The 14,491-nt window shown below is 39.9% G+C and overlaps 1 protein-coding gene across 2 annotated transcripts in view; it reads left to right on the forward strand.

Moving 5' to 3' along the window:
- Positions 1–14,491, forward strand: part of LOC110494482 (calcium/calmodulin-dependent protein kinase type 1) — a 57,973-nt gene that overhangs the window by 1,615 nt on the left and 41,867 nt on the right. The window contains exons 1-2 of one of the 2 annotated variants that reach the window (XM_036950541.1): positions 541–646; positions 5,847–5,960. In XM_036950541.1, the coding sequence (XP_036806436.1) occupies positions 588–646; positions 5,847–5,960 (173 nt within the window). In that variant the 5' untranslated portion in view covers positions 541–587. Of the gene's footprint in view, positions 1–540; positions 647–5,846; positions 5,961–14,491 lie in introns of those variants that run through there. The other variant, XM_021569590.2, reaches the window with a different exon arrangement.

Below are 14,491 nucleotides of genomic sequence, written 5' to 3' on the forward strand. Positions count from 1 at the left end.
GTCATACTTAGTTTCATTGTTCATATGCACACCTCTGTCCCTGTTCTCTGTTGGGGGCCAATATCATGCACAAACTCACACACATAAACATACACATACACACACATCCCTGCTGCCCTTTGGCATTCTCTGCCATGCTCATATGACAGCTATGCTGCTAGGATAGTCCAGTCTAACTAGCTGTGTGTGATCAGGAAATTATCTCTATCACTAAGTGAATGATGACATTATACAATAAAGATAGATAAGCTGGAGGATCTTTATAGACAGATTGTACTCAATATGAGTTTCAGAGAAATGGCCAGGATGTTTTTAATTTTCCATTGCATGTTACTGAGGCCTTATGAAGCAAGAGGGCTTGCCAATGGGTCTCCCCACTTCCTTTGTGTCTGTGTGTGTACGTGTGACTGTGTGTGGATGTGCATGCGTGTGGCTGTCACTATGTTTGTGTCTGTGTGTGTACGTGTGACTCTGTGTGTATGTGTGGTTGGAGCACATCTAAAAAGGGACTCCTTATCTCTTTTGCTGCAAGCCTGTGAGGTCACAGGTTTCAGAAACTCCCAGTTTGTCAAACTGCCTTCTCATATATGTCAGCACTTTTCTGTATGTGTGTTTCTTCTGTCCACTGCGCAGCAATGGGAAACCAGTGAGTACAGTGCTTCTCTCAATAAGCTTAACAAGGGCGAATGCTGCATGTCAAATAGCTCTTAGGAATGTGGTTATGGTTATATCTTTTTATCCAAAAAGCCTGCACAATCCTGTTGCCTCCCGGATATGTCGCTGGGCGTCTTGACGTTTCCTGATGAATGCAAACGATCTAATCAAACAGAAAAGCTTGTTTCTCTCAGAACATTGTTGGGAGCTCTACCTGCATGTGGTCCTCTTCAACTTCCCTTTATAACTTCTCCTATCTGCTCATGTCCGCTTATGCAAGTCTCAAGCCCTACTGTTTTTATATAAAATAATCCTTGTTTGTTTTAAGACACTTATCCCTTGCTCTTTTGGAACTCTTTCTATTGTTTTTGTCCCTTTTGAGAGCTCAACTTCAGCTCTATAAGCCTGAATAGGTTAATGTACATGTACATAATGTACAGGTTATGTACATTGTATTGTATTGTGGGTCTTGGATAAATCTACAATTGTCTGTGTTCATTGGCCTGTCCTCTGTCCTGTTCAACTGAGTTGCAGAAGTGTCTCAAGCATTTTGGAGCATATGCTTATATGCATATGCTGATACTCGATACCATAGCTGAGGGAAGTAGGGGTGCTGTAGGTGCTGCAGCACCTCCTGATAAAATGAAATTATGTTTTCTAAATTATATAATTACTCCTGACTGAATTTGGGCAGCACACGCTCCAAATAACGAACAACTTGCTACCATAGAAATATAATCCATAGAACCCAGCTAGCACATAATGTTCTGAGAGCCATATAATTATTAGAACTGGGTGAGAGCGTGGTTGTCCTTTGAGTATTTTGCATACATCCTTCCCATAACGTTTTATACAGGTTTCCTCATGGTTTTATTTAAAGTAATGTTCTCAAACTGTTCAGATAACGTTAGGAAACAACGTTCTTCTGTGGGAATTTCAGTACAGCATAACGTTTCTTCGTGGTTCTATTTAAAGTCATGTTCTCAGAACATTGAGAAACAACGTTCTTCCGTGGGAATTTCAGTACTTCAGCATAACGTTTTCTACAGGTTTCCTCATGGTTCAATATAAAGTCCTGTTCTCAGAACATTAACAAAACTTTCCATAAAAAACATAAGAAAACATTATTAACGTTCTTGAATGTTATTTAAAAACATATACATTCCGTTCTCAGCATCAACAAAACTCTATCATCTATCTTGTTAAGTGTGTTCAGGTGTGTTGGCGTCCACAAATTGGCCAAACCTGATCTTAATGAGTGCTTGTTTCCTTTGAAATTAGGGTCTGTTTGAACAGACAAAAATGAACAGCTTGGTATGGGTTAAAAAAACAACTTTGCATGCTAGCTCCATCCTGGTGGCGCAGTGGCCTAATTCCATGGATAAAGAGCAGAAGATCATAGGTTTGAATATCACTGATGCCATGCCACAATAAAAATGCATTATAAATGCTTAAACAAAGCAATTTCTAATTTCTAATGTGTTCTATCTGTGTTCAAAACAGTTAACCCAAACTAGCTAGCAGTGTTATTAAAAGTCTTATTTTAACATGTTCTCAGAATGTTATTTAATTACCTTCAAATAACCTATTATTTTTGTTATCAGAATGTTAATTAAATCTCATAGGAAAACTTTCAGGGAACCATAGAAAAACATTCTCAGAACCCTCCCTGCAACCTAAAAATGTACATTCCCAAAACAGACAACATTTTCACTTCTGTTCTCAGAACGTAAAAAAAAGTTCAGTTTTAAAGGTCAGGAATTGTATAGCTTCGTTCCAAGAATCAATGGGAAACCAAAAATGTACATTCCCACAATTTCCAAGGAACCAAATATGCTAGCTGGGAAGGGTTTTGGAACCTCACCCTGGTAATATAACTGGTAAATGGGTATGCTCCAAATGGCTGTTAATCCTGACTTGAATGGGTTCTATGGATTCAATTTCTCTTTGCACTGTCAGTGAATAGCTAAAGTCCTTTTGCAAATGTCATAATACCATAGCGGAAAATACCTTTGTAAAGCAAATGGCTACTGCTAAAACGAGAACACTAATTTGTCAGTAGAAGCTACCATTTATTTTGTCAACACCTCGGACGAACAGCACTTTTTTTTCAAAGTCGCTCAGGCCTATGTTGAGACCATCACCAGTACGGTGAGAGGCCTAGGCTACCCGTATTCATGCTATCTTCATCATTGGGTGAGTCAATGCCACTGGAAAGTTGATTTAGTAGCTTACTCTTGCCTATAATATTTATATATTTACTCCTATTATTGTACAATCTGTGCGTCTCTTCTTTTTTTAATTAAAAAAATATATATATTTATACCCCTTTTTTCTCCGTAACTGTATGCCACTAGGCAAATGAAATAGATAGAATGTGTTATTATAACAGGAAAAAAAACCTGCACTTCCAACTCAAAACATCTTCCTGCGGCTAAGCTGTATATTGTACTGTATAAAACACATCTATTTAGCCAGTACAGTGGATAAACATATTATAATACATCACATCGACACACTTAGAGTGACAAAGTTGCGTTAGGAGGTAGGTGAAGGAGTCCACCAAATGCAGGTATGGCACAATCCAAAAGTCAAACGCCCTCGACAACAGAGACACCCGTTACTCACGCAAAGAGGAACAAACAAGCTCCTAAATAACACACTCTTATTAAATGCGTGAAACAAAAAATCGGGCACAACCTCACCGAGCAACATCACAAAATAAAACAATCCAGCACAAACCTAGGCAGGCAACAGGGTAAATATATACACACAGAAATTAAGGCAAATGAAACCAGGTGTGGAAGAACCAAATACAAAACAAACAGAAAAGGAAAAAAGGATCGGTGATGGCTAGTAGGCCGACCGCCGAGCGCCGCCTGAACAGGGAGAGGAACTACCTTCGTTAGAAATTGTGACACTTAGACTTTAACAGTTGTTAAGGTAGAGAGAGGTACAGTATAAGAAGACACCCTTTAATAGAGAAATTATAATCCATGCCATTGACAACTTTAGCAGCTTTGATCTTTCTGAACAACATTGCTCTTGGCCAGTATCTCTTTGCAGTGCACCTGTGTCAACTAAGGGCCCATAACACAGACACTCAGAGAGCATATAGGCTAGGGCTGCGTCAATACTTTCCTCTCTGCTTACTTTCCTTCAACTGCTCTGATCTATAATAAATGGACAGGTTTTAAGCGAAAATACCCGTGTACATTTCCACCATGTTACTCTCAGCGATCCCGTCTTCTCAGCTCAGTGCAGACCAGGAAGAGGAGAGCAGAGGAAGCCACTAGACTATTGAGATGCTGCACATGCTACCAGACCAGAAATGCCCAGAAGACTTGTGTTACTAATGAGAGTAACTGACAGGGCTCTCTCTTTCTCTGTCACACATTTGACTAGACTTCCTCTTACTGCTTCCCCAAGCAGATTGCTTTCCATACTGGTCTATGATGTCTACTTCTAATTTCAGTTCCTTTTATTTGTATAGCTTTCAGTATCCAAGTTTTTTCCATCAACAACATTTATGCGAGTATAGTAACACCATATCAAAATCACAACAGCTGTGATAGAAACAGGATGTTTCTGTACAATTTTATAGATGATAATTTGTTCATTCGACATGGTGGGATCTTTTTGTGTTGCAAAAATTTATTATTCATGAAATATTGATGTAAAAACCATCCTATCGAAGCAAACTTTCAGTCACACGATGATATGGTGTGTGGTCCTCCCACGATGACTCGGGAAATCATGCAATTTATTAGGCTATAGATGAAATAATTTATGATGAATTTACCAGGGTGGTGAAAGTGCAAGGTTATCTTGATGCTCCTTTCCAATAAATATTCAGGGTCTTATTCTGGTGACATGACGATTGATGCTTAACTGCTGGTTGACAAATACAAATATTATCCATAATAATCTCATCACATAGACTAGCCTACCCGTACAGCCTACCCGTACTGTATCTCCGAGTTGTTGGCTAGAGATCACGTGCCAAGACCAGAGTAGACAATGTTTAATATTTAATGCAACAGTTTTTATGACAAAACTATCGGTAGAGTTAAAAATGTGATGGAAAAACATTGAACTTTTAATTTTGATTACAGTGTTTTAGCTAAGTGCTTAATGCATTCTTGGCAATAAATCTCTTCCATTCGCACAGACCTGGTGGCGTAGCAGGACATTCAAGTCACTGGCAACCAAGAGGTGGTGAGCTCAAATCCCAGTGTCCCAAGTGTGCTCATAGTGAAGAATTTAACCCAAAAAATACTTTGACTAAAAGTATCAAGTTCACTCAACAAGTCATTAAATCCAAATGTGTCAGTTTCACTTACTAAATTGAAGTACCTTTAGATTAACTTAACTCAACATTAGATCTAGATTGTTTCCCTGCTGTGTTAAAATTCAAACTTTTTAAAGTTGACACAACCATTCTTTTTTTACAATGCTGAAAGATTGTGTCTGTGAGGACTAATTGTAGTAACACAGAAATTGTATAATGTTTGACCTAGTTGTGGTTGTTTTATTGGTTGAATCATAACTGCATCTACTATCCACATTGTTTCGGTTTAAAAGTCTAGTCTCTGATAATTCTCTTTGGTGTTCGGACTGGTAAGAATAGCAACGCGAGATGTTGAAGGGAAGCTTAAGTTTAGTTGATTCAGGATGCTACGAGCTTAAGTTTAGTTGATTCAGGATGCTAAGAGCTTAAGTTTAGTTGAGGTTAAGGAAGAATAGGACTGACAACCCATGTCACCTGAAGCAGTTTGTAAAAGTGTGTCTCTTCTGTGTGAAATATTTATGGTTTTATGTGCCTGATTCACCTTATGAAACTTAGTGTCCAGGTAATTCTAACACATTTGTGTGTCAAACAAAAAAATTCCAAAATATGTCCAGTCCAGTGACTTTTTCAGTCATCCCTTATCACTTTGTCTTTAAATCCTTTTCAGTGTGACCCTGTAAAACAACACATTTCACTGCACCTATCTGGTGTATGTGGCAATAAAGCATATATTTTAAATTTTATTCTCTATCTTATCCTCAAACACAAAGAACTCTAATCGTTTAAATTTCAACTCATACCTAGACAAATATTTGGGTCTGCAACTATCCAGAAAGAGTGTGTCTTGTCTTAACAGTTTTTTCCCGTTGTCTAAACAATCAGTTTCTCTCCTCTTCTCCAGTATTGTAGCCGACCGACAGAAAAGAAAGATGCCTTTGGGTGACGATGGACATTCCTGGAAGAAGAAAACATCAGATGTGAAAGAAAACTACGACTTCAAGGAGATCCTGGGGACGTAAGTGCTGAAATCATATCTAATTTTGTTGTTGACAATACGATTCAAGAGTGTCTGAGCCTTTTACTATCCCTCTACTCATGATGAGAACACCCTGAAGAGTGCACCAGTGTTATTCAGATGCAGGCTACAGAACTATAACCATAACTACAGAGGGACATTTGCAAGTGTTTTCTGTACCTGTACTTATTGAATTTGTATGTTTGACATGGACTGACTTGACTACCTCTTTAGGTATAACGGTCTTGTTTAATGCAGGCCACAGTGGACAGTGTGTGGGTAGAAAGTGATTGGGGGATATCGTCTTCACGTAAAGCCCTTAGATCAGGAATCTAGCTTGGTGATATGCCAATTGGTGGTCATTATTAATGCTGAGGTCTACTAGCCTATTGGGAAAATTGGCCATGGTTTTAGATTACATTGTTTAGTTGTGTGTGCAAGTGCGTTTGTGTGCTTGCGTGCCTGTGTTCGTGTGTGGGTACGTGTGTACATGCTTGCTTGCACATGCGTGTGAACGTGTGTGTGTATTTGTGTCTGTCTAGGCTCTCATGTCTCTTTTGTACGTGTATGTCTGGTCCAGTTGATAATGTATTCTAACAGCAGCTCTGGGGTGTATATACTGTATGATATAACTTGCCTTGCTCCGAGCAGAGCTTTGGCGCGTCACACGTATATTCACTGAATTATAAACGGCCCGGGGGATTTTACACTTTTGCTTTTAATATTTAGCTTTTTATGCAGTTTCCAGAGTGTGTTGTGTTTCATGTCTTTATGTGATTATAGTGGAAATTACGGCAATGGTGTGCTAGATATTCTGTATCACATTAAGTATGAAAGTGCAAGCTAAAATATAGATTTTTTTTTACAGAGCTGACATCAGCTGTTCTATTTTGACATACATCAGAAAGTATTCACACCCCTTGACTTTTTCCACATTTAGTTATGTTACATCCTGAATTTAAAATAGATTAAACTGAGATTTTGTGTCACTGGCCTAAACATAATACCCCATAATGTCAAAGTGTAATTATGTTTTTAGAAATGAATACAAAAATAAAAAGTTGAAATGTGTTGAGTCAATGAATATTCAACCCCTTTGTTATGGCAAGCCTAAATAAGTTCAGGAGTGAAAATGTGCTTAACAAGTTACATAATAACATATAACATAATAACTAAATATTTAACTTCCATACATTCACAAGTGCAATACACCAAATTAAAGCTTAACTTCTTGTTAATCTATAAATCGTGTCTGATCTCAAAAAGGCTTTACAGCGAAAGCACACCATATGATTATGTTAGGTCAGAGCCTAGTCACAAAAAAACATACAGCGATTTTCCAGCCAAAGAGAGGAGTCACAAAAAGCAGAAATAGAGATAAAATTAATCACTAACCTTTGATGATCTTCATCAGATGGCACTCATAGGACATCATGTTACACAATACATGTATGTTTTGTTCGATAAAGTTCATATTTATATCCAAAAATCTAATTTGGATTAGTTATGTTCAGTAATGTTGTGCCTCGAAAACATCCGGCGAATTTGCAGAGAGCCACATCAATTTACAGAAATACTCATAATAAACTTTAATAAAAGATACAAGTGTTATGCACAGAATTAAAGATATACTTCTCCTTAATGCAACCTCTGTGTCAGATTTCAAAAAAGCTTTATGGAAAAAGCACGCCATACAATAATCTGAGTACAGCGCTCAGATACAAAAACAAGCCATACGGATACCCGCCATGTTGTGGAATCAGTAAAAGTCAGAAATAGCGTTATAAATATTCACTTACCTTTGATGATCTTCATCAGAATGCACTCCCAGGAATCCCAGTTCCACAATAAATGTTTGTTTTGTTCGATAAAGTCCATAATTTATGTCCAAATACCACCTTTTTGTTAGCGTGTCCAGGCAAAAGTTCAGACGAAAAGTCCAAAAAGTTATATTACAGTTCGTAGGAACATGTCAAACGATGTATAGAATCAATCTTTAGGATGTTTTTATCATAAATCTTCAATAATGTTTCAACTGGACAATTCCTTTGTCTTTAGAAATGCAATGGAATGCAGGTCGCTCTCACGGCCACGTGCGTGGCCTTCTGCCAGACACCTGGTTGAAACAGCTCTTATTCTCTCCCCTTTCACAGTAGAAGCCTGAAACAGGCTTCTAAAGACTGTTGACATCTAGTGGAAGCCTTAGAAAGTGCAATATGACCCCATTTATACTGTATTAGAACGAACAATGAGTTGAAAAACTACACACCTCAGATTTACCACTTCCTGGTTGGATATTTCTCAGGTTTTCGCCTGCCATATGAGTTCTGTTATACTCACAGACATCATTCAAACAGTTTTAGAAACTTTGGAGTGTTTTCTATCCAAATAATAATATGCATATATTAGCTTCTGGGCCTGAGTAGCAGGCAGTTTACTCTGGGCACGCTTTTCATCCAAACATGAAAATGCTGCCCCCTATCCCAAACAGCTTAACATGATTTTTGAATGGCTACCTTATGTCTGTACCCCACACATAAAATTACCTGTAAGGTGTCTCAGTCAAGCAATGAATTTCAACCGCCAATTCAACCTCAAAGACCAGGGAGGTTTTCCAAACCCTCACAATGAAGGGCACCCATTGGTAGATGGGTACAAAAAAATTTAGACATTGAATAAACCTTTGAGCATGGTGAAGTTGTTAACCTCTCTCGTGTAGGGGGCAGCATTCTGAATTTTTAGATGAAAAGCATGCCCAAATTAAACGGCCTGCTACGCGGGCCCAGACGATATGATATGCATATAACTGGTAGATTTGGATAGAAAACACTCTAAAGTTTCCAAAACTGTTAAAATAGTGTCTGTGAGTATAACGGAACTGATTTAGCAGGTGAAAACCTGAGAAAAATCCATTCAGAAAGTAGTTTTTTTTTGTTTTGTAGTTTTCTATTCAATGCCATTACAGTATCCATTGACTTAGGACTCAATTTGAAGTTCCTATGCCTTCCACTAGATGTCAACAGTCTTTAGAAATAGTTTCAGGCTTGTATTCTTATAAATGAGGGAGTAAGACCAGTCTGAACGAGTGGACCCTAACGTGATGCCAAGTTTTTTCAGGCGCATGTTCATTTCTTGTATACCTTTTATATTGACGCCGTTATTGTCCGGTTGAAATATTATAGACCATTTAGGCTAAAAAACAACCTGAGGATTGAATATAAACATCGTTTGACATGTTTCTATGAACTTTACGGATACAATTTGGATTTTTTTTGTCTGATTGTTTTGACTGAGTTTGAGCCTGTGGATTACTGAAGAAAACACGCTAACAAAGCGGAGGCTTTTGGATATAAAGAGACTTCATCAAACAAAAGGAACATTTATTGAAAATGTCTTCTGATTGCCACCATATGAAGATCATCAAAGGTAAGGGATTAATTGTATCTCTATTTCTGAGTTTTGTAACGCTTCTGCTTGGCTGGTTACTGTTTGTAATAATTTGTCAACTGGGCTATGTTCTGGGCTAGGTATGCTTTCGCCGAAAAGCATTTTCTAAATATGACACTGTGGTTGGTTTAACAAGAAGTTAATCTTTAAACCTATGTAAAATATGTTTTGTTTTCTGAATTTATATAATGAGCATTTCTGTAATTGAATTTGGCGCTCTGCAACCTCACTGGATGTTGGCCAGATGGGACGCTAGCGTCCCACATATCCTAGAGAGGTTAATTACACTTTGGATGGTGCGTCATTACAAAGATACAGGCCTCCCTCCTAACTCAGTTGCCGGAGAGGAAGGAAACCGTCCCCACAGTGACCGTACTTACATATCCCAACCAGAAGCCATGGATTACAGGCAAAATCTGCACCGAGCTAAAGGCTAGAGCTGCTGCTTTTAAAGAGCGGGACACTAATTCGGACGCTTATAAGAAATCCCACTATGCCCTCAGACTAACCATCAAACAGGCAAAGCGTCAATACGGGACTAAGATTGAATCCTACTACACCGGCTCTGATGCTTGTCGGATGTGGTAGGGCTTGAACATTATTACGGACTACAAAGGAAAACCCAGCCGCGAGCTGGCCAGTGACGCGACACTACCAGACGAGCTAAATGCCTTTTATGCTTCCTTCGAGGCAAGCAACACTGAAGCATGCATGAGAGTGTGTGATCACGCTCTCCGTAGCTAATGTGAGCAAGACCTTTAAACAGGTCAACATTCACAAAGCTGCAGGGCCAAATGGATTACCAGGACGTGTACTCAAAGCATGCGTGGACCAACTGGCAAGTGTCTTCACTGACATGTTCAAGCTCTCCCGGACCTAGTCTGTAATACCTACATGTTTCAAACAGACCACCATAGTCCCTGTGCCCAAGAAAGCGAAGGTAACCTGCCTAAATGATTACCGCCCCGTAGCACTCACGTCAGTAGCCATGAAGTGCTTTGAAAGGCTGGTAATGGCTCACATCAACACCATCATGAAGGAAACCCTAAACCCACTCCAATTTGCATACCGCCCCAACAGATCCACAGATGATCTCAATTGCACTCCACACTGCCCTTTCCCTCCTGGATAAAAGGAACACCTATGTAGGAATGCTGTTCATTGACTACAGCTCAGCATTGGACACCATAGTACCTACAAATCTCATAACTAAGCTATGGACCCTAGGACAAAACACCTCCCTCTGCAACTGGATCCTGGACTCCCTGATGGGCCGCCTCCAGGTGGTAAGGGTAGTCAACAACACTTCTGCCACGCTGATCCTCAACACTGGTGTCTCTCAGGGGTGCGTGCTTAGTCTCCTCCTGTACTCCCGTACACCCACGACTGAGTGGCCAGGCACGACTCCAACACTATCATTAAGTTTGCTGACGACACAACAGTGGTAGGCCTGATCAACGACAACGATGAGACAGCCTATAGGTAGGAGGTCAGAGACCTGGCAGTGTGGTGCTAGGACAAAAACCTCTCCCTCAATGTGAGCAAGACAAAGGAGCTGATCGTGAACTATACGAAAAGGAAGTCCGAACAAGCCCCCATTAACATCAACAGGGCTGAAGTGGAGCGGGTCGAGAGTTTCATGTTCCTTGGTGTCCAAATCACCAAAAAACTGTCATGGTCCAAACACACCTAGACAGTCGTGAAGAGGGCACGACAAAACCTGTTCCTCCTCAGGAGACTGAAAAGATTTGTCATGGGTCCCCAGATCCTCAAAAAGTTCTATAGCTGCACAATCGAGAACATCCTGACCGGTTGCATCTCCTCCTGATATGGCAACTGCTTGGCATCTGACCGTAAGGCGCTACAGAGGGTAGTGTGTACGGCCCAGTACATCACTGCTGCCAAGCTTCCTGACATCCAGGACCTATATACTAGGCAGTGTCAGAGGAAGGCCCAAAAAATGGTAAAAGACTGCAGTCACCCAAGTCTTAACTCTATTTTTTTAACTGCATTGTTGGTTAAGGGCTTGTAAGTAAACATTTCACGTTAAGGTCTATCTACACCTGTTGTAATTGGCGCATGTGACAAATAAAATTTGATTTGATTTGAAACCGCTCAGGGATTTCAACATGAGGTGATTTTACCATGTGTGTAGAATTTTTTTAAAATTCAGGCTGTAACATAACAAAATGGGGAATAAGTCAAGGGGTATGAATACTTTCTGAAGGCGCTGTAGTCCCTGGTGGAGGGTAACATTTATCCTAATAATTGTAATAATAATAATAATAATAATAATAATAATAATAATTTAATTTATTTGTATTTATTTGTATTCTTCAGTGATGTTGTTTGCCTGCTCAGTGTGTCGACGTGTCCACTGACCCCTGACCCAGGAAGTAGTTAACAGAGGGGCCCTGGTGCCCTTTCCCTGAGAGCATGGAAGAGAGAGACCGGCAGGAACCAGAAGTTACAGGAGAGACAAACTATATTCATGCAGGAGCCAGTTCTAGTGAGGAACTTTACATTAAGAAGGCCTTGCAGTACAGTGTCAAGTAAGATACAATTATGAATATTATATCCATATCTTCGCTTAGGTCAGGTCATTGGTAAAGAGGAATGAAAGGTTGAAAGAGACTAAATGTCTAGCATGTACAAGAAGCAAACAGAGAGAAGAGCCAGGAGTTTGCATGAGATACATGCAGGAGGCCAGCTGTAGCTCCATCAGAGTAGTGCCTGTGTCAGTGCCAGTTGTAGCTTCATGAAGCCATTCCTTTCAACCACTTTGTGTTTAGGTTCGAGGGGTCTGCCTTCTACACCAAAGCGTTGACTAATCCAGTCGACAGGGCCTTTCAACAGGGTCTACTCTCTTCATTTAGCACTGAGTGGTGGATAGATAGGTGGCTCTGTTCCCCCTCACAATACCAATGATGAGAATATTGTTCCCTGTGTGTGTGTGTGTGTGTGTGTGTGTGTGTGTGTGTGTGTGTGTGTGTGTGTGTGTGTGTGTGTGTGTGTGTGTGTGTCTGATGTAAGGCTTTTTTTTTTTTACAATGTTTTTTTATTTTTTATTGACATAAATGAGTGGTTAACAGATACACACCCTAATGGTCAGAGTGCGCTGGTTATTTCTTTAACATTTAGGTCAGAGGATTTCACGCTCAATTCCCCAGTAGTAGGCGTTGTAAGGAACTTTATTGTGATTCTTTAGACTGCTGACTACTCTGTTCTGATCTCTTCCTGGTGCCTGGATAATGGAATCAGGCTAAACCTATTGTTCAGTGGAGGTGTTTAAAAGGCTTTTGTGGACCAAACAGTGCTATTCTCTTACCAACTATTCCCCAAACCCTTAGGGAGGCTCTCAAACTAACGCCTGTCTTTGCGTGCATTTGAAGTGAATTTACCTGGGATTATGTTGTCTCTATGCTGCTTGTCTCTTGACATTTTTTTTATTACTTTACATTCATAGCTTCTGTCAGTTCTGGCTTGAGCCTACTCTATTTTGTGCAAAGAGTAAAACATTTAATTTTATTTTAAATGTAACCTTTATTTAACTAGCCAAGTCAGTTAAGAACAAAATCTTATTTACAGTAACACTTAACAATGAACTCTTTAGATGATACAGGATGTTTATCTAAGGTGCACTTACATTAGACACACATACATTATATGAAGTGCCTATTAAGTACACACATGGATTATTCTTAGTGAGGATTTAAACATCATCCATAACACGCTTTACATAATGTAGCCCAATGATACCTTACCAGGCTCCTGTGTTGGTGTATGTATAAGCCAGTCTGTATTTGATTGGGATAAACCTACCACAGTGCTTGTCTCATTCCTATCATCGTGATGTTTGTCAAACATTTTGGGTAAACACCATTTACATGGTAAACCACCTTTTCTCTCGGATCCCTTTGTTAGGAATGTGTTCGATATGTTTTCTTTCCCCCATATCCCATGGTCTGCCAGTTGTTGTCCACACCTGTTTATGGAAAGATCACCGGCTCACCAGATCGCTCAGCTGCAAGTTCACCGTTGGCTGGTTGTCTTGGCAACTGGAAGAGACACTTTCCATATGGACTCTAACAGTCACTATGGAAACAACGTCTTTATCTGCTATTAATAATCCTGGCCTGTGAATGTGTGAGCATTGTGAGGGGCGATTAAGTCCCCTCATTGTATACACTGTTGAAGGTGGGAGCAGAGCTAAATTCCTGGAGCCTCCCTCTGACATTCTGTCACGAATAGCCCTTATGAGGGAAGAATCTGTGTGTGTGTGTCTGTTCATGTGTGGAGTTCACCATGTAGTCCTCTGTCCACACGACTCCCATCCCACCCTCCACCCACTCATGCCATCTCTTCGTAGCAGACGTTCTCTGATCACGGCCTAAGCTTGTGTCCTCGCCTGTGTTTTCATCTTATTCAGCTCTACTCCACAGCACAATAGCTGACAGATCAATCTGCCTCTAACAAGTACAATGAATTTATGTATCCACTATTTTCTCATTCATAGTAATGAAGCACTCTAATGACAAACCATTTAATTAATTGACATTCGAATTTAGGGCCTCGTCTACCCTATGGTGTATTCTGTCACACAGAGAGAGGCTGAGTCATCTTGGGGAGAACCTTTTTTCTACTCACTATCTTCTCCTGTACTGACACAGGGCTGATGTGCCTCTATTTGTTAAGGAGTCTCTATAAGTAAATATTTTTGGACAGACTCCTGGTTAATGAATGTGAGACTTCATGTAGTGACTTTTTGAAGGTGACTTTTTCAGAGACACATTGAAGAAGACCTTTTTTGGGCTATGAGCCCTATGATAAACATCCCAGACTGTTGCTATCATTGTGTGTGTGTGTGTGTGTGTGTGTGTGTGTGTGTGTGTGTGTGTGTGTGTGTGTGTCCTGCTGCTGCATGTGTGTCTGTAATTAAAACAGATCTGGATTAATGATGCACACACAGTCAACATCACTGCCACTGCAATCAACTCAAATCCTCTCCCCCTCACTATGTTCATCTCTCTCTTTTCCTTTCTTCCGTGCTCCTTATCTTAATTGTTCTCTTTGCTGTTGTTTCT

This window comes from Oncorhynchus mykiss, chromosome 17, assembly GCF_013265735.2.
Source record: "Oncorhynchus mykiss isolate Arlee chromosome 17, USDA_OmykA_1.1, whole genome shotgun sequence".
In the NCBI taxonomy this organism is placed as follows: Eukaryota; Metazoa; Chordata; class Actinopteri; order Salmoniformes; family Salmonidae; genus Oncorhynchus; species Oncorhynchus mykiss.